Source organism: Hyperolius riggenbachi, chromosome 6 (genome assembly GCF_040937935.1).
Source record: "Hyperolius riggenbachi isolate aHypRig1 chromosome 6, aHypRig1.pri, whole genome shotgun sequence".
Lineage (NCBI taxonomy): Eukaryota > Metazoa > Chordata > Amphibia > Anura > Hyperoliidae > Hyperolius > Hyperolius riggenbachi.
Window position 1 is genome coordinate 78488473 of NC_090651.1, and position 20980 is coordinate 78509452.

Genomic DNA, 20980 nt, shown 5'->3' on the forward strand with positions numbered 1-20980 from the left:
TCCAGCGTTTCTACATGACGTCTATTAGAGCAGAAATGGCCGGTGTCATAGTTACCCTGTGACTGATCAGCATCATTTTGGGTTATTTTCATTTCCTTTCTGGCATTTCTTATTGCCAGACTCATTAATCTCTTATTAGAAATTTCTCTTGCAGATCACATCTGGTATTAATAGTTGGCATTGTATTCAGATGTGACTCTTATCTCCTTCCCATCCTAATGACAGAGATTTTTTGTCTCTGCAGTGTGTGTGCAATATTGATGTTGCTTCTATAGAGAACTTCACCAGTGACTGGAATATCAGACAGAAAGCCTGCTGAACCCAGTGTTTGACATGCAGAATCCTTCTCCCTCTTTGCAGAGTTAAACATACTTTCTATCCTGCCTCCCTCCTGCCTTGCTACCGTGTTTTCCCAGAAATAAGACGGTGTCGCATTCATTTTTGCTCTAAAACTGTGCTTGGGCTTATATTCAGGTGATGTCTTATATTTCTACGAACACACAAGTTCCTGTGCTTTGTGTCCTCCTACCTTCCCCATTCTGCTTCCTCTTCCGGATCCACCTCTTGTTTGCCTCTGTGTCCCGCCTGTTCCTTTAGTGTCCTCCTGGTGTCCCCCTCTGTGCCTGTGTCCGCTTCTATCCCCTGTCCTCTGCTGTGTCTTCTTCTGTCCCCATGTCCTCCTGGTGTCCCCCTGTCCTCTGATCTCCTTTGCCACTGTGTCCCCAAGCTTCAGCCTATGGGGAAGAAGTATGGCAATTTATCTTTCTACTGGAGCCAATGGTCTTGCAGAAAAGAAACAATCAGGCTTTATCACTGCACTCCAATTGGACCAATCGCTGCACTCACTGAGTCGCAGTGAGTGCAGTGATTGGCCCAATGATGAACCGATGGTCCTGCCTACAAAACCATCAGCTCCAGTAATAACACAAGTTCCCATACTTTTTCCCCTTACTGCCACTAGGGCTCACTTTCAGGGTAGGGCTTATATTTCAAGCAAATTCCTGCTAGGGCTTACTTTTGTGGGGTTATCTTAATGTTAGTGGAAACGGGGTATTACTTGCCTTCATGTTTATATTATTTCATACGTTTAGGCCGGCAGGAACAGTCAGACATTGCAGGACTTTATTCCACAGAAGTTACTGTCTTACTAGGAGAAAGTCTGCTGGGAACATCGATGTTTTCACACTTTACTCCGCTGCAAGAGCACTTTAGAAAGCACATTATTTTCTCAGCTGTTACTAGTAGCATCACGAATTTATTTTTAGAAAAGAGCTGAGAAATTAAATGTTAGAGGAAAGAAGCAGTAAAAATAGCTGTAAATTGAATGTATGAATAGTAGAAATGAATAATAGAAGATGCTCAGACGGCAGGTTATTTTGCAGAGGCTGTGAGGATTTGTGGTTGGTCCTGTGCGCTGTGAATGGAGGAACATTTCATGATCACTGCACCCCTGTGAAGTGTTAATCACAGCATCAGCCTCTATAATTGGAGAGTTTTAGGAAATCTGCGTCTGAGGGGCGGTTGACAGACACCCCGGCTTTAATGCTCCGGCTCGAATTAGAGTAGTCTGTGATTGTGGGGGCAGAGGGAGGGGAACTATGTGAAATCGATAGTGCGGAGGAGGAGGCAGTACAGCATCACTCCTGTATCATCCTCGGGGAATACAGCTCCATCCTTCCCCGTCTCCATCTGGATGTGTACAGAGCTGCGCCAGTCATGAGTCGTCTCCTGGATCATGTCTGACTCCTTCTGGACGGTTCTGTCCAATTTCTCTCTGCCAGAGAGCGATATGTTGCGACGATCCAAAAGGTAATCAGCCAACCTGTATCACTGCTTGCTCTGCTTCCCTTCTTATTTCAATGCATTGTCTAGAGTGCAAGTTCTTCTCTTCCTCTGTAGTGTGGTTTCCCCCCTGTACAGAGGATTTGCGGGCACTCCCAGCTGGGTGTGGACTCCACATGAGGGCAATGTCTTGTCAGTAGCTGTGAGGTGTGCTGGCGAAGTTCCCAGAACTAACAGGCAGCGCTGAGATCTGACAGTCTGTCTCCTCTCCTGACACGTGTGCTGGGGATGTTCAGGGAGTTTTCTTTTAGTTCACAAAGGTCACTAAGGGAAATCCGAACCCAAAGGTGCAGCATCCATGCTGTCTGGGAAGCCCAGAGGGTTTAGGTTGATTGTAAACAGAACCTCAGGATTAGGTGTCCATGCCGAAACTACCTGCGGGTGCCACTTAACTCCTTACTGGACTGATGTTTTCTGCATGCTCTGTCACTGCTCTGCCTGTCTGGTATTAGGATATGTCCATTTAGTGATTCTGTTTTTTTTCCTCCTATTTATCCAGGCTATGTCTTTGTATTTATCAAGTAAAAATTCAGTTTGGTGTGCATCAAATAACATCATGGACAGCAGGTGCAGGAAATAAGTGACCTCTATGATCTAATATAGTGTGCAGAAGCTATATGGTGGACAGGCCACTGCTCAGATGCAATGCTGGGTTGATCCATTTGGTCTTGGTTTAGTCCACATTATGGAGCGTAGGTTATTCTGCAACTCCAGTAATATGAGGATGATGTGTATGGTCTACAATGCGTTGAGCAGCACTGCATACAGTAGAGGTTATTCTGAGCGGGTGACTTGTATAATGACTGCAGCTTGTACAGGTGCATAGAACAGATTATGCTGCTTAGCATTAGCAGTGGGATGACCTGTAGATTTCAGAGCAGTCCACAGCTTTGTATATAGTGATTGTAGTTCTGCTCTGGAACTGGAAAAGTAGCTGATTCGCTATATAAGAACATCTGCTGCAGATATTCTACTACTACTGTGCATGTTCTTCTGCTGCTCAGTAGTAATCCATTTAGCACATTTCTGCTACACCTACCAATGCAAGCTAAGGCTTGTCTAAAGCCCTTGAAACTACTACATGCAGTCTGTTTAGTGGTGATAATTCCCCTATAGTGTGTCTTGTGCCTCCTTCTTCAGCCAGGTAAGTCTCACTGCTCCTGCTACATTCTTCAGTTGCACTGTGAAGATTAGGGAAACACTCTTTGTGGTAGTTATAGTTCTGGAGTCCTCAAATTGTCAAATTAATCAGTTTTGCCAGTGTCAACACGTATCCAGAGTATATTCTTCTGAATAGACTGACGCTAGTTACAGGCTGCTTGTGGCACCAGTGGCTCATTTTCTGCTCTAGATGTGGAGGATATTTGATTATGTTTAATGCACTCCTTCCACTAAACCCTCCTGCATGTATAGTGCACACCAGTCTCTGGGGTCCTTAGACAGCCACTTATGGTGGTGAGAATGTGACTGGAATGATCAGAGCTATGTAGTTAATTTCCATCAGTATGGCCCCTGGGAGAAAGATGGAAAAAACACAACATACTGATTTTCCTACTGTATGACCTCATGACTTATTCCACCATCACTGCATTAGGAAAGGTGAGAGAGAAGAAATGAAAAATGAATGAATAATTGTGTTTCCACAAAACATGTAGTGACTTTTATCAGTGTGGAAATAAACTTTATTTTTACAAACACAATTGTGGTCCTAATTGAAATTCAGGCACAAACATGATAAAGTTTTTGGTCCATCTTGAACTTAAAGAGAATCTGTATTGTTAAAATCGCACAAAAGTAAACATACCAGTGTGTTAGGGGACATCTCCTATTACCCTCTGTCACAATTGCGCTGCTCCCCGCCGCATTAAAAGTGGTTAAAAACTGTTTTAAAAAGTTTGTTTATAAACAAACAAAATGGCCACCAAAACAGGAAGTAGGTTGATGTACAGTATGTCCACACATAGAAAATACATCAATACACCAGCAGGCTGTATACAGCTTTCCTTCTGAATCTCAAGAGATCACTTGTGTGTTTCTTTCCCCCTGTTCTCATGCACTGAAGTTTCAGGCTGCTTGTTTCTTCCTGCAAACAGCTTTGCCCTTGTCTGTAATTCTTCAGTATGTGAAAGCCCAGCCAGCTCAGAGGAGGATTTATCCAGCTTGTAAAAGATAATAGAGCAGAGAGAAGCTGCACTAATCTAAATAACACACAGGCAGTGTGCAGAGAGGGGCCTGGAGGGGGGAGATGCATCACAGAACCACAACACTGAAGAACTTGGCAGCCTTCCAGACACAGGCTGACAAGTCTGACAAGAGAGAGATAAGTTGATTTATTACAGAGATGGTGATAGTAGAACGTGCTGCAGTAAGCCAGAGCACATTACAATAGATTTTGGAACTTGTAGGATGGAAGATAACCGGATGAAATTTTTGTTACGGAGTCTCTTTAAGCACGTTGTACTTTTTCTTCATAATCATCAAGGACCGATACTGCTAGATTAGGGCTTCCTCCAGGTTAACTGGAAAAATCAAAACATCCCCTATAAAATTACAAACGTACTTAAAGTGAACCGAGCCATATTTTTAACACCCAGGGCAGCTCTATAGCAAACTAAAAATGCATTCTAAAAATGTGGTTTATTATTTAACAAAAAAAACAAAAAAAAAAACTTTCATTTTACCTCATCTTTTTACATTTAAAGAAAACCTGTACTGAAAATTAAAAGTCAAAATAAACATACACAAGTCATACTTACCTCCCATGTAGTCTACTCCTCGGTGTCTTTCTCCTCTCCCGCGTCCTGTTTGTTCACTGTGATCAAGGGAATTTTCCATCCTCCATTTTGAAAATGGCCATTACCCATAACAGCTTTCTGGTCAGCACACTGTTACACTGTAACATCACCCACTTGAGCTATAGGGAAACATGGACATTACCTGGTACATCAGTTTTCCTCTCAGCTATAACTGACAGCAATTGATATTTTACTGACAGCAACCGATATATTTCAGAGCTGACAAAATATTGTCAGAACTGGAAGGGATTATTGTCAGAAGAAAATGGTGAGCTTCTGAGAGGAACTGATGGCAAGGTAACTATGCAATGTTCATTTGAAGTTACCTCGTGTTTATTTTAAATATTTTTACTCAGTACAGGTTCTCTTTAAGGGTTAAAATAGGCACCTCTTTCGTCCATGAAAGGACTTGTGGACACAGAAGCAACAGATGATGGAAGGCAGATAAGAAATGAATTAGACTTAATTGACCACAAACAAACCCTGAGCCTTCCCCACTGTACTTCAAATAGAAAACATTAATCACACTTGAAGAATTTCACACCTAGCCTGGATAATGGCAGTGGAAAAGTAGCAGGGAGTTGAATTTCTCAAAAATGGCAGCCCTTTCAGCTATTTGAAGGCAGGAGCTGCTTGGATCCTTTTAAGGTTTGTAATTTTATAGGGTGTTTGAGCAGATTGACCAAGAGACAGATCTCTCTCTGATCATATCTGATTGGAGAGAGATCTGTTGGCTGCCCATACACCGCAGGTCGGGAATCTACCTAGAGACACACCCTCTGCCGTCTGCCTTATGGTGGTAACCTCACTTGAGTGTTCTTCAAGATTGTGTAGACCTTGACTCTTATTTCTTCTGAGTGTGACGTAGAACACAAGGGATGCTGGGTTTGTGTACATTCCCTTTGGCACTTCCGCCCCTCAAATACCTTCACTGAAAAACCTTGGGAGTTGTGGCCGGTCAGGAAGCTAACCAGGTATCTATGAGCATGTCCACCAGGAGTACGAGTCACTTCCTTGTGAATTCTTCTGCTTATGATGCAGACTTGTGAACCTGGACCTCTTCTGGGTAGAAGGAAGTGATATGTGGCATAGTCAGGACGTGTAGAATACATAGCGGTAGGCCTTGAAAAGGCAAGCTGGGCAGCATGTCAACATCCTCTTAAAGGGATCTAAGCAGCTCCTGGCTTCAAATAGCTGAAAGGGCTGCCATGTTTGAGATGTTCAACTCCCTGCTACTTTTCCACTGCCATTATCCAGGCTAGGTGTGAAATTCTTTAAGTGTAATTAATGTTTTCTGTTTGAAGTACAGTGGGGAAGGCTCAGGTTTTGTTTGTGGTCAGTTAAGTCTAATTAGGTGATTTCTTATCTTCCTTCCATCATCTGTTGCTTCTGTGTCCCCAAATCCTTTCATGGACAGAAGAGATGCCTATTTTAACCCTTAAATGTAAAAAGATGAGGTAAAATGATTTTTTTTTTTAATAAACCACATTTTTAGAAAGCATTTTTAATTTGCTACAGAGCTGCCATGGGTGTTAAAAATTATGCTCGGTTCACTTTAATCTAGCAGTGAAAGCAACTTGACCTGTTGAAGGTTTGCTGCTTATTATCGCATGGTACCTGTTCTGAAGGATTATTGGCCTAATCTAGGTTTACTTATTTGGAAGCACCTTTCTATTAATCGTCCAGGACAGACTCCAATCTCTTTGTAGTTTATTTGATGTGTTATGCTTTCTTTTTCTACCTTTAGTCAGTCCTTTGAACTGCTTGGAATAATACTAAGAGGGCACTAAGGATACGGTAATTTTTGTAGAAGAGCTGCTGATGTTTGTTGCTCTTGAGGAGGAGCCTAAACTTATGCCTTCTGCCCTGGAAGGTTATTGGTATGGGTGTTACAAGGTGATAAACGCTTGATTTCCAAGGCTTTGATTACAAGTTCTCCTTGCTGTAGTTTTTGTCTCTGTTCACCATAGACTATCACTTGTTCAGCTGCATTCTCATTATGCAAAACCAATGTTAGTCCAAGCAGAAAGCAGCATATAATATACCATTGAAGTAATGAGAAATATGAGAAAGTGCATTTAGGTATAGTGGCTTTTTAAGACTGACAGAACATTTCTTGTACTGTTTGTATCTTTAGCGGATGGACTGCATTTTGGCTGTAAATCACTTGTGCCATCTCTCCTGTCCTCCACTTGCAGAGGCTTCTGGGAGTTTTTGTTAGATGATGGCCTCTGCTGCACTCTGATATATGTATAATGTAGGTATGTTCTCCAGCAAATGTTTGTGATTCTCTAATGTTGGAGACAAACATGACCTGCGGTGACTGGCTATGGAAAACCATCTTAGAAATTCAGTGTAATTATTTGACAAGGGTCTGAGATCTTCATTATGATTCACTGTGACATTTTCCTGTGTTCTACAGCTTCTCGCTCACCACATATTAATAATTTAGGAGGAAGAATGGGTGCTGGAGCAGCTGCCATCGGTCCTATGGAAGAGCTTTAATTACACTCCAGCTGACTACATCTCACTCAAGAGGAGATCAGAGAGTCTGCAGGAAGTGACCAGAGAGAGGGTCACACAGGCGACCAAACTCTCCAACCTACGGTGGCATCCAGTCCTCAGAGCCACCTGACCACTGCAGCTAAAACCTTCATTTTTTAAAAAAAATGTATTAATTAGATACATTTTTAGAAACTGGTAGATAAAGCATATTGCCCTTCATATGTCATCAGTAGAGATGGTCCATGTTCATTCTTCTGGTTTGCATGCAAATTTTATGCAACTTGGAATCCATATTGGCAGAAAGGCCCAATTTTACTCAGAGTTGAAGTTGCATAAATTTTGCAGGCAAGCTGGAAAAATTAGCATCTCATTGACCAACACCAGCATAAATGTGTGCAGTCCCCTGCACTAGATAAGATCATACACTGATCAACCAAAACATTTAAACCATCTGTCTCATATTATGTAGACATAGGTTCTACAAGATCTTTCAATGTGTCTTGTGATATCTGGTATATCCAAAATATTAGCAGCAGTTCCTTTAAAGCCTTGTACACTCGCTCAACAAATGTCATTGGAAACGTGTGAAGAAATGACCGATTTTGCTGTATCTGATGACAATTGTGTGAAAAATTTAGTCAAATGATGAGCAATTGGTATTAGGCATTCTGCCCGATCCATCCGGTGGATTAACTCAGATCGTTGGGCAGATATTGTGCAGTTGGTTTGGTATGTACAGGACATTTAATAGATCTTGTTTTACAAAATATGTGCATGCCATGCTTAATGTCGCTTCTGCTTGTGTGCACATTATTTAAAGAGAATCTGTGACAAGAAAAGAACCCCTGGGTAGTACTTACCTTGGAAGGGGGGAGCCTTTTGGATCCTAAAGTGGCTTCCCCCCTCCTGCTCAGCGATCTCGATCCGGCGCTGGCTCCCCAGGGCACAGAGCGGCAACTATATTTACAGTTGCCGCTGCACACGTGCTGGAGCTCTGGCGCAAATAACAGAGCCTGATCAGGTCCATTCTACTGTGCAGGCGCATATGGCTCACACCTGTGCAGTAGAGCGGACCCAATCGGACTTGGCTATTTCTGCCAGAGCCTGAGCAGAGAGCCGCTACTGTACATGTGTACACGCCGACAAGCGCCCGACAAGGAGATCCTTGAGGAGTCCCGGGGCTGGAGCCTCTATACTAAGGAGGAAAGTAGGCGCCTCTTTTTTGAATCCAGAGGCTAACCCCTCCCGAGGCAAGTACCCCCCAGGGGCTCTTTTTTTTTTTGTTACAGATTCTCTTTAAATGAGTTGGTTGTTCGCAATATCCTGTGCAGACAACGTCGTTGGAAATACTTGTTGTATGTTTTTTGTCGCCAGTAAACTTGTTTCTGCCCCATTGTTTTGTTTGCGGCAACTTTTGTGTACAAGGCTTAAGTCCTTTAAGTTGCGTGGTGGGGCCTCCATAGATCTAATTGTCGGCACCCTTTCCCTTAAAAGGGACCTGAGGTGAGAGGGATAAGGAAGCTGCCATATGGATTTCCTTTTAACCAATGCCAGTTACCTGGCATCCTGCTGATCTCTTTGACTGCAGCGTTGTCTGAATCACACACCTGAAACAAGCATGCAGCCAAAGTAGTCAGACTTCAGTCAGAGCACCTGACCTGCATATGCTTGTTCAGGGTCTATGGCTAAAAGTATTATTCTAGGTACACTCAATACAATTTTCTGACATTTACTGCCAGATCAACGATTTCCAACAGGTCCGATCGTTTTTCCACTCACCTTTATGGAAAATCGATCGGAAATAAGATTGGACCTGTTGGAAATAGTCGATCTGACTGAAAATCTGTCAGAAAATTGTATTGTGTGTACCTAGCATTCGAGGCGGAGGATCAGCAGGACAGCCATGCAATGTGCATTGTTCAAAAGGAAATAAATATAGCAGCGAACATATCCCTCTCACCTCAGGTTTAAAACCTTCTCGGTATCAATATTGGCTGGTTTAATGTCGGCACCCAAACCAAGGACCTCCAGCTTCTAGCTTCACCACTTATTTCAGGCACAATATAATAGTGCGCAGTCATTCCTGGATTTAGCGGTTTTCTTTTTCCACTAGCTTAAACTTTGTACTTTCCACTGAAGACTATTCAGCTTTTTCCATATAGAGGCATGTCGTAGTTATCTGATTCCAGTGACATCACTGTATGACCACTGTCTTTTACATCATGTAGCTGGAGTCTGATAGGCTGCACCATGTTATATTACCTGCAGTATGTGGATGAGGGTCATTGCAGGCGATGTGTGGCACGTCTGTCTCTTACGAGCGAGTAGCAGTGAAACAGATGCGTGTTGTCTTCTCATTTTGAGAATGTAATTATTGTTCTTGCCCGTTTTGTGCTCCGCCTTTCAAATTCACACCCATCTCCAAATTACTGTAATTAAAGCCGCAACTTTCCCGTGTGGGTGACCGCGCGCCACAGCTGCGTCTTTTGTGCGTACACAGATACTAGACTGGAGAGACTGATGTGCCAAATGTCTTAAATGTTTGTTTCTTACTCAATGAGTCTGGGCTTAATTAAAATAACGTTCCTGCTAAGATAGAAGCCATATGCAAGGATTTGTGTCTCAACGAACAGAAAAAAACACTTAAGCATAATCCCACCAAAGCAAAACTTGCCTGAAGTCTTAAATCACACAACCTGATGATAGCCTAGCTTTTGTCAGAACTTGGTTTGGGGTCTGGAGGGGTTGGGACAGATGTTGGGCTTGTACTGCTGTTTGTGCCTCTTTGAGGCCTGGAACCCACTGAAATACGCAAACGCAAACCGCAACCGCTAGCGTTTTGCCTGAGCGGTTTGCAAGCGGATTCATGCGAGTTTTCGGTCGCGTTTTGCAACAGTGTGTTTTTTTCCTCAGCGGTTGTGTAGCGTTTTGCGTTTCGCGTTTTTATCCTGATTGGTCCTGTGAATTATTTTTAATTTTGTTAGTGTGCTGAACCGCAAAACGCTAGCAAAACCGCTCAGTTTAGGTTTTGCTGAGCGTTTCTGCTAGCGTTTCAATACTTTACATTAAAGCGCTAACGCTCCCAAAATGCTGCAGGTCCTGCGTTTGCGTTTCTGGGAAACGCAAACGTTCCTGTGGAAGTTGCCCCATCCATTAACATCAGCTGAGCGTTTTGGCAAAACGCTAGCGTATCGCAGCGCTGCCAAAATGCTCAAAAAAACGCTCTTGTGGGTTCCAGCCCTTAGACATCTTTCCTCTCCTACCTAACTGACCACAAACAAACCCCCTTTGTACTTCAAACAGAAAACATCAGTTACAGTTGAAGAATTTCACACCTAGCCTGGACAATGCTAGTTGTAAAACAGCAGGGGTTGAGCTTCTGAACAATGGCAGCCCTTGCAGCTATTTGATTTCACTGAAAATTGCCTCAGGCGGCAAAAAGTCTAGGGCTGGTCCTGTGTATACTACAAAGATTTGGTAAGATTGGAAGAAAAAGATTGGATCATTAGTGGCTACCATAAGGCTCCTATCACACTATATCTATTGTGTTGCGGTGCAATGAACAATCGCATACAAACACAATACAATTATATTTCAACTGGGCCTTCCACACTGGTAGTTTTGCAATGCAGTTGGAGGAGTCCCGAGGGAGACGAGGTGGTTCAGGGTGCTGTGCAAGTCTATGAACTGTATGCTGTACTGTATGTGTCACATTACTTTGAAAACATGCGATGCGACTTCCCATCACTGTTGCAGTGCGACCTTATTTCTGTGGATGCGCACAGCAACTGATCTAGTGTGAAAGAGGCTTAAAGGGAACCTGAACCGAGTAAAATGATTTAAAATAAACACATGACATAGCTGCAAATGAATATTACATACTAACTTCACCGTCCCTTCCTCTCAGAAGCTCACCATTTTCTTCTCACAGTGATCCCTTCCAGTTCTGACAATATTTTGTCAGAACTGAAATATACCAGTTGCTGTCAGTTACATATCAGCAGCTGTGAGTTACAACTGAATGTGCAAGGTAATGTCCATGTTTCCCTATGGCCAAGTTGGTGATACTACAGTGTGCTGACCAGGAAGCTGTTATGGGCTAATGGCCAGTTTTAAAATGGAGGTTGGAGAATTCCATTGATCACAGAGGACAAATGTGACGCAGGAGAGGAGAAAGATTTATAGGTAGACTACACAGGAGGAAGTATGACCTGTGTATGGTTATTTTGACTTTTTATTTTCAGTATAGGTACTCTTTAAGGTGGCCACACACAATACAATTAAAAGATGTAATTGTACACTAGTTTGATAAATCCAAAAGGTTATCCCCCCCCCCCCCCCCCCCCCCAAAGAAAAAAAATCAAGCTCTTTTTTCTTTTTTTTTTTGTGATCAAGAAATCAGGTTGAGTTTCAATTTTTTCTGATTGTATGGTGTGTCGCCACCTTTAGAGTTTGATTTTGTAACTTCAGACACCAACAGTGGGGGGTTGGGGAGTTTAGGTTACTCAGGCAGACTTCAGATTCTTGGATGTGTTTGGATTGGCTGCACTGTGCCTTGTAGTTCAGCCAACAAACATAAAAAAAGACTTCCCTTTCTTAATTAAGCTGGGAAGGGCTGGCTGCACAGTCAGGGCATGTGTGCATACAGAGGAATGTCAGTGTGCACAGTCACTAGCAGAAAACAAAGCATATGCACATTGCATCATTTTTATAAAGACTACTTTTCACTTTTGAAATAGTGCTGATTGACCTTAACTGTATTAGATACAATGATAACTTCAGATGTGTCAGAAACCTTCCTGCTGTGAGCACATCCCACTGATTTCAGGAACTTGTTACTGTGATGCATCCTCCTGTGTCACTGTAAGATTCCAGTTACCTATAGAAAAGCTCCCCACAGGCTGATGATAGCACCACCTTTCTCATTCATAGACAGAAAACATACAGCTGCGAGTGGTTATGTTAGATGTAACGTAACCCGTGTTTTCTTCCCAACCCGTACTGTAAAATGTTACAGCGCTACCATTGTGAAACGGGATCCTCGCTGTAACCCCATGCTCTCACCTCTGCCCCCGCCCGAATCATATTGCCAGTAAGTGTACATGTCGCATTGCTGGAAAGCAGGGAGGATCACATTACAACCACTCTGTTGTCATAGAAGACATAGTCCGAGATGAACGTTAATGGCCGGGAGTGATTCTCTTCAGAGGGTGCAATCTGCTAGGGTAATGTAGAAATGCAGAAATCTGCTGCCGTGGATATCTATCGGTGGCTTCCCGCTGGGCTCTTTCCGAGTATTCGAGAACTGAACAAAGATCTGGTCTGGCAGTGTTGATGTATAACAGTTATGTTGGGACTAGATTAGTGTTTTTATTTCTGGAGCTCCCCCTGCTGGTCTCACTGACATGTCTATTATGCAAAAATATGTCTTTCTCAGCTGCTGTAGTATTCAAGTCTGTAACATGACAGAAGTCCAAGTCACATGGCTACTTTATTGGAGATGACTGATAATTAATCCCCCAGTGTTTACTGTGCTCTTGTCAATGCAGCGTAAGCGAACAAGAATGTTTCCTAGATGCTCGGTTTTTTTCAGTCAAACCACTGGATGGTGCGCCAAAAACGCACTTATTTATAATATTTCATGCATTCCCAGTTGTGAAAATACTGTAACATTCTGAATATGGGGTGTAAGGGAGCTAAAATTCAAACACTTTCCCTGAGGGAAAGGCCTACAAATACCAATAAAATATAACCTTTATTTGGTCTGTTAACCTTTTCAGGACTGGATGGTTCAGGCCCTTTAAGGACGAGCCGTCCTTTACTTATTGTGCCCTGTGATTGCTTATGGCAATGATGTGATCTTTGGTGCAACGGAATAGGTCTAATGGTGACCATACATATGCCATTTTAACGTATTTTGATTCTATACCGTTTCATTACTAGCAATGGTCAATGTGATGCGAATAAGGGCTGCTACACACTGCAAGAGCAATATGGATACATTCACGCTGCGGCGTTTGTGATCAATCGCAAATGCGATGCATCTTTGGGGCAATTGCGCTGTGATTCTCATTCTATTGACGGGAATCACGCGCGCAAATCGCGAGATTTTGCTGCCGAATGGGCAAGTGCCCAATGTGAACCAACCCTAAGGGCTGGAACCCACGAGCATTTTTTTGAGTGTTTAGGGATCGCTTTCAATCGCTATCGATTTCCCTAAATGCTCTGCCAATGTAAATGGATGGGACAGATTCCACTAGGGCAATTGCAATTAAAGGGAACCGAAACTGAGAATGATATGCATGTTTCCTTTTAAAATACCAGTTGCCTGGCTCTCCTGCTGATTGTGTTACTAATACTTTTAGCCACAGCCCCTCAACAAGCATGCAGATCAGGTGCTCTGACTGAAGTCAGACTGGATTAGTTGCATGCTTGTTTCAGGTCTATGATTCAGCCACTACTGCAGCCAAAGAGATCAGCGGGACTGCCAGGCAACTGGTATTGTTTAAAAGGAAACATCCATATCCCTCTGTTTAGGTTCCCTTTAAGGAAATCGCAATCGCAGGACATGCAGTATTTTGGGAGCGGTTACATTCTAATGTATTGTGTAAGAGCAGGGAAATTGTGCCCAAAATCGCTTGCAAAGCGCTACCACAAATTGCTAGCGATAGCGCTTTGCAGTGGATCCCAGGCCTAATTCCTGTTTGCATGCAGAATTAATGCAAATTGTATGCAGCTTGACCATTTGAATGCATTTTCAGCAAATTTCCAGGTTGCATACAATTTACATGAAATTTGCATGCAAGCTTGAATTATGAGCATCTCATTGTCTGTCTCTACTAGCTGTCATTTTCCAATCTGAAGTGAAAATCCACCGGAGAAGAACAGAAAATTATTTTTGTGGTAGTTTTTCACATTAACCAACTGCATATTTGCTTGTTTTTATTGACAGATATTTATAGATAGGCAATGTAAGAAGTGTGCTTAACATGCAGCATGTTTAAGATGTGTGCTGAGTGTGTGGAATGTTGTGCCACTAACGTTTAATGCCCTACTAGTCCTCTATGGGTGTGTATTCTATTCATGATTTCTTTCATTCTCTTCACAGCTGCCGCACAAGTAACCGCAAGAGCCTGATTGTAGCATCCAGCACGTCACCCACCCTCCCCCGACCGCACTCTCCCCTCCATGGCCATACAGGTCAGTGCTTATACAATAATACAATATACTGCTGCATGCTGGATCCGTCCATTGCCTCTAATACTTTTCAGCCATGGACCCTGAACAAGCATGCAGATCATATGTTTCTGTCTATAGTCTGACTGGATTAGCACATGCCTGGTACAGGTGTGTGATTCAGACACTACTACAACCAAAGAGATCAGCAGGACAACTGGTATTGTTTAAAAGGAAATGCATATGGCAGCCTCCATATGTCTCTCACTTCGGGGCTCCATATTTCTCTCTCTTCCGCCTGCCAGTGCAATTCGGGTGCATTTTAAATGCAACATAATTGCAGCGGTAGCAGCACCATGGATGTCAAGTGCTGACACGCGGTGATGTTACAGGATGGCATTGGATTGCGTCATTTCTACATGCGGCTGCAGCTGTGCTCAGGGCGCCTGTCTACTACTGGTACTGAGTGCTAACAAGCATCCGGCTGTTGCAGGAAAGCAGCTGACAGGCGGTGAATTCAGTATGTTGGCAAGTAAATGTACAAATTCTGCACATTTTCTCTGGATGTCCTCTTTGTGACATTCTGTCTTTCCCTATGACTTCCTGAATGCCAGAGCAGATAGTTGTGAAATGCAAAGGAAATGAACTGCAGACGTGTGAACTTCCCATAGCTGCTTGAGAAATGAGGGTCAGTGGCATCAGCTGAGAAGGGGGGCTGTGCGCTGGGAGATAAGTGCTGTCGGCTCACATGGTGCTCCAATTACAGTTGGGTTCTGGGTAAACTCCTCGTCAGTAAATCCTGATCTGCTCATTTATCACCCAGCACGAGTCATCCCTGTCCTATTTCCATGAGAGCTGCTTAATATGTAAATCTTTCCTCCGCCTCTCACGTGCCCACAATCCCATCAGCTCTAATTGAGTTCCTGACACATCCGCTGCCTGAGGTCCTCACACTATAAGAAGTTAAAAGTTCTCAATTTCATAGAATTACCCTCAGCCAGCTTCATATAACGTTAATCAGTGTGACGCAAGCTGCCATTACTGGAATCCAGGGGACAGGGGTCATTTATTAATGACATAGATAATGGCTGCATAATATGCCGTATCTACTCTCTTATCTGCATGTCAGGAGCTGCAGCCGAGAGCTTTATCATAATGTACTATGTGCTTGGATGGGGAAAGAAATACACAGCACTTGAGGATTAACAAGAACTCTAATTTGGTTCTGGGATTGTGTGACAATGATGGTATTACCACGTCTCTTCTGCATATGCAAATATGGTGCTTTTTATTTGGAAAATGTGGAGACATTGCTTGAGTGAAAATACCTGGCCTCTCTGTACTAAAGACCTCCATCATCATCAGAGGTGGCCTTTTGATTGCTATTTGACAAATATTGATCATTTACTTGAATAATGCTGTGCTCCACTGGACATTACGTCCGGTATCAGCACAGCTCTGATGCAAGCTCATTTTCACCAACATTGGCCTCAATTCACTAAGATCATGCTTGAGATAAGGCAAGAGAAAACTTACCTCCACATAAGAGAGAGTTATCTTATCTCTTCATTCCTTAAGTTACCTCCTCTGTAGTTAAGTTACCTCCTCTGTAGTTAAGTTACCTCCTCTGTAGTTAAGTTACCTCCTCTGTAGTTAAGTTACCTCCTCTGTAGTTAAGTTACCTCCTCTGTAGTAAGGTTACCTCCTCTGTAGTTAGGTTACCTCCTCTGTAGTTAGGTTACCTCCTCTGTAGTTAAGTTACCTCCTCTGTAGTTAAGTTACCTCCTCTGTAGTTAAGTTACCTCCTCTGTAGTTAAGTTACCTCCTCTGTAGTTAAGTTACCTCCTCTGTAGTTAAGTTACCTCCTCTGTAGTTAAGTTACCTCCTCTGTAGTTATTTTCACATGCAGTTAATAAACAGCCTGTCTTTAACTCTGGAGTTATTTTAAGGATTGAAGAGTTAACTTAAAGACAGAAGAGTTAACTTTAGGTTTGCCTGAGGTAAAATGTTTCCTGAATACTACATGCCTTATCACCATGGTAACAACTCTAGAAGAGTTATTAAAGACAGGAGATAAGCTTAGTGAATTGAGGCCATTGTCTCATATATGCGAAGCTGAGGCAGCATCACTATAGCCGTGCATGGGGCTGTTCCCACTAACCGTATATCCTTCCGCACACTATTTCATATCCAAAATCGCAGCCTATTGAAATTGATAGGCTGCACCTGAATTGTGCAGTTCTTTTTTTTTTTTGTTTTTGTTTTTTTGCAGGCCGCATCCAAATCCCCATAGCCGTTGGATACAGATGTAAATTTGCATCAGCACAGGTAGCACGTCCATTTAAAAAATGGATGCAGCAGCCCAATGGGAATGCAGCCTATAAAGATTCGAGTGTGGTCTGCGGAAAACCGCAGTTGGCGGTATTTTTGATTTTTTTACTTTTTGGCCACACTCGAGTTGGATGTTTTCAGTAGGCTGCAATTCCACATCCGAAATGGTGTGTGGAAAACTGCCGCAATTTGCGGCTAGTGCAAGGACCAAATCCAGAATTAAAAAAAATAATTTTCAGACTGTGACGCATCACAATGAAACCTCAGACATTCATGTCACATAGCCCCATGCAGAACAAGCACACACCTCCGCCGCTGCTTCACAAGGTTCCCAAGTTGGGGAGAATGAAAGTGATCTCACCAGCCTGAACTAGATTTTTTTTTTAAATAATAGTTTGCCAGTGAGTGCTATATAGTGTTGCTATATTAGCAGTACATTGGCAGTCTCACACATGTATACGCTGTGGTGCTGTCCTGTATGTATAATTACAGTGTGACTGGTCATGTGATTGTATTCCCTCGAATACTAAATTACTAGTCAGCAATACTTGCTACATTGTGATAGGACCTGGACAAGATGTGCAGACTATGGCCAAATAGTAGCCATTTTTCCTCTATACTCTTTAGGAGCGTTTCACACAGGGAAATACACCACAGGGTAATGAAAGCCTATAGGTACATTCATACCGACACCATATGGTGCTATGTGACAGAAGTGACTTTTTGCTACGTCCCCGACGCTAGGGCAATCCTATGTTACCATGTGGTTCTGCAGCGACATGTGGCGGACTGGAAGTCAAATTAGTCTATGGCGGTGTGTATGTTTTAAAATGCCCGCCACAAGTATTCACACACGCATGTGCAGAAGTGTATTTTAAGCATTATGCTTTCGCGCACATGATCGCTTCAGCCACAGGAACTGAGTGTCACTTCCTGCTTGACCGGCTGTCAGACAGGGATTACCGTGTTTTAATGTGGTAATCCCCAAACACCTCGAATGCATGTTTTTGGCGGTGCGGTCACCGCTAACTCCAATCCTGAAACCAGCCTTAGGCTCCCTGGACACTGCACGCGATTCCGATTTTTTTTTTTTTTTTTTTTTTTAATCGTTTTTTACATCCGATTCTGATTTTTATTAGTTACTGCATGCTGTTTTTTTCCTCCGTTTTTCCGTTGATTGCATTCAGGGAAAAGCAGAATTGCAAATTTGGAATCGGAATTGCAAAACGGATTTGCAGTGTGCAGGGAACCTTAGTAAAGTAACCCCCTAGAGACAGAAAAGACTATTTTGCTGCATTTCAAAGCTGATAACAAGAACACATATTAAAACGTTTTGAAAACTGAATTGCAGTAACAATATAAGTAATTACTTTCATAGTTGTGCTGCATTTTTTTTCCTCCCATAATTGTACTTAACGCATTCCTCTGAGTTGTTTTCTCCACAGGAAGAAATCCGCTTTATAGATCTTAATATATGTATTGCAATGGAAGTTGAATAACTTTGTATTGCTTTGTTTCCCCACTGAGCACATCTTCCCCCTCATCCTATCATGATGGCAGAGTGAGCAGGACTCCAGGGGAAAGATTGCTGGTGGTGATATAGACAATAATACAATGTGTCCTATATTTTTACCCTTCTGTGCTCTTTAGAAAAGCTGGTATACAGCTAAGCAGTATGAGAGTGAGGTAGTCCTATTTTCCTGCCACATGTGTTGCTGCTGCTTTTATTCTCATCTCGTTTACTACTCCACTCGTGTTATTCAGATGGAACCTTTCGGATTCAGAGTAATACATTTTGTTCTGCCAGCAGTCCGTCTGCGGTTTCTAATGAGTTCAAGTACGGTTCTCTTGCTTTATTCATGAGCCAAGCCACACGCGGGAAGTAGAAACAGTAGTTTACAATCATTGCGAGTTTGGCCTTTTTAAACTCCGAGTAATGAGTTTGCAGTGCTGACGTGACCAAGTTGATTCATTCGGCATAGTGTGATTTCAGCAACAGGTCCTGCAGTGTGGCCAAGTGTAGAAGTCATGTGATTGGCTGGCAGTTTCCTAGTGTTAGGACAAAAGAGAAGATCTGAAAGTTGGATTGCCAGTCACGGCTTCTCATTTAGATTTCCTGTCTCATTCTCTAATTGTGTCGGGCATGAGAGGAGAAGAAATGCAAATTCCTATTCAGATGGAGTAATTATTGTTCCGCCCTTACAGGAGATTAACCCAAACATCTATTTCCTTGAGAGATGAATGACAGTGTCTGTTCTGAGCACCTGCTACGATTGGCGGCAGCTGCAACAAGCTCTGTGCCGCCTTCTCATTCACTGTCAAACTACAAGTGCTTAGTTTTATCTTTCTGAGGATAGTAGATAATCATACAGTATTGTTTAATAAGTGTACAAGGCTGGTGTAGTAATATATCACCAGCAGATGGCAGTGTGCTCATTCATTCTTTATTTCTTTCCTCCTTCCTCTTCAGGTAACAGCCCTCTGGACAGCCCCAGGAACTTCTCACCCAATGCTGCTGCTCACTTTTCCTTTGTCCCAGCCCGCAGGTAAGAGGGTTAAATTATTCCTGGGCAGAGTGCTTGCCTTTCACAGCATTACCGTTCTGATATTACTGTCCTCTTGCCATTGCAGTCAATTGTTTTATTATTATTATTATTTATTGTATTTATAAAGCGCCAACATATTACGCAGCGCTGGACAATAAATATATACAATGATACAAGGATGACATACATAGAACAAAGTTATACATACAAATTGTACAAAATACATGATCATGCAATATGGGCTGGTTAGGTAGGCCCAGTAATACAAGTACAGGCTGTCATAGGACAGGAGCACATGATCCTGTAGATTACACTAGGGAGTGGAGGACCCTGCCAGAGGCTTACAATCTAAAGGGAGGGGTGGAAACACTAGGGGGGGGGCTGTTAAATATTCCTTAGGGCTGGTTCAGATGGACGTTTGGAGGCGTTGCGTTCGTTGGCGTCGCGTTTAGCAGCGTTCATGTGCGTTTGGATGCGGTCGCGTTTTTTCTTCCCCTAGAGGGACATTAGCCGTCGCGGTTAACCTCCCCTGAAAGCTACATGTAGCTTCCAGGGGCTCCTTGAATGCCAGGGAAAATCGGGACCCAAACGCCGCGTTTGTGTAAACGCGCTTGAAAGCTTGGTACAAACGCTCCCATTCACTTGAATGGGAGCGTTTAACACAAAGCCCTGAACGCTGGCTGTAAACGCTCTGCAAACGTCCGTCTGAACCAGCCCTTAGAGAGTTACTGTGTGGTAGGAGGTGGGTAGGCCATCATAAAGAGGTGGGTTTTGAGGGCTTGCTTGAATGTGTTGAAAGAGGGAGCAAGTCTGATGGGTGGTGGAAGGGCATTCCAGAGGGTGGGGGCAGCTCTTGAGAAATCCTGCAGGCGGGCATGGGAGTGTGAAATGCGCGGGGTGGTGAGGCGAAGGTTGTTGGAGGAACGGAGGGGGCGACCTGGTGTATACTTGTGAACAAGCTGCGAGATGTAGGTAGGGCATGTTTTGTGCACAGATTTATACGCCAGGCATAGAATCTTGAAACTTATCCTGAGACTGATAGGGAGCCAGTGCAGGGATTCACAAAGGGGAGATGTGGATGCAGAGCGGTGCGAAGAATGGATGAGTCTTGCAGCCGCGTTCATCACTGATTGAAGGGGGGCAGTGCGTTTCAGGGGGAGGCCAGAAAGGAGTGAGTTACAGTAATCAAGGCGGGAGATGATGAGGGCATGGATGAGCAGTTTGGTCGTGTCCGGGGTTAAGAATGGGCGGATCTTGGAGATATTACGGAGGTGGAAATTGCAGGCTCTTGTGATGTTTTGGATGTGTGGGATGAAGGAGAGGTCAGAGTCCAAGGTGACACCCAGGCAGCGGGCCTGGGAGGTAGGGAGAATGGTTGTGTTGTCGATTGTGAGGTGGAAACCTGGGATGGGTGCAGCAGCATGGGGTGGAAGGATCAGGAGCTCAGTTTTGTCTAGGTTAAGCTTTAGGAACCTAGCTGACATCCAGGAGGAAATTGCTGAGAGACACGAGGAGACCTTGTTTATGGTGGTGGCTGAGAGATCGGGGGTATGGAGGTAAATCTGAGTGTCATCTGCATAAAGGTGGTAATTGAAGCCCAGGGAGGAGATAAGCTTGCCAATTGAGGAAGTGTATATGGAGAAAAGAAGGGGGCCTAGAACAGAGCCCTGGGGGACCCCAACTGAAAGGGGGGCAGGAGTTGAGGAGGAGCCATTGAAGGAAGTGGTGAAGGAGCGATTGGATAGGTAGGAGGAGATCCAGGCCAAGGCAAGCCCATGGATGCCC

General features: G+C 43.5%; 1 protein-coding gene across 16 annotated transcripts in view; it reads left to right on the top strand.

Annotated features, from left to right (window-relative positions):
- Positions 1 to 20980, top strand: part of MAST2 (microtubule associated serine/threonine kinase 2) — a 292830-nt gene that overhangs the window by 159131 nt on the left and 112719 nt on the right. For all 16 annotated transcript variants that reach the window (XM_068239556.1, XM_068239565.1, XM_068239557.1 and 13 more), the window contains 2 exons: positions 14251 to 14342; positions 19120 to 19195. In XM_068239556.1, coding sequence (XP_068095657.1) covers positions 14251 to 14342; positions 19120 to 19195 — 168 coding nt within the window. The remainder of the gene's footprint in view (positions 1 to 14250; positions 14343 to 19119; positions 19196 to 20980) is intronic.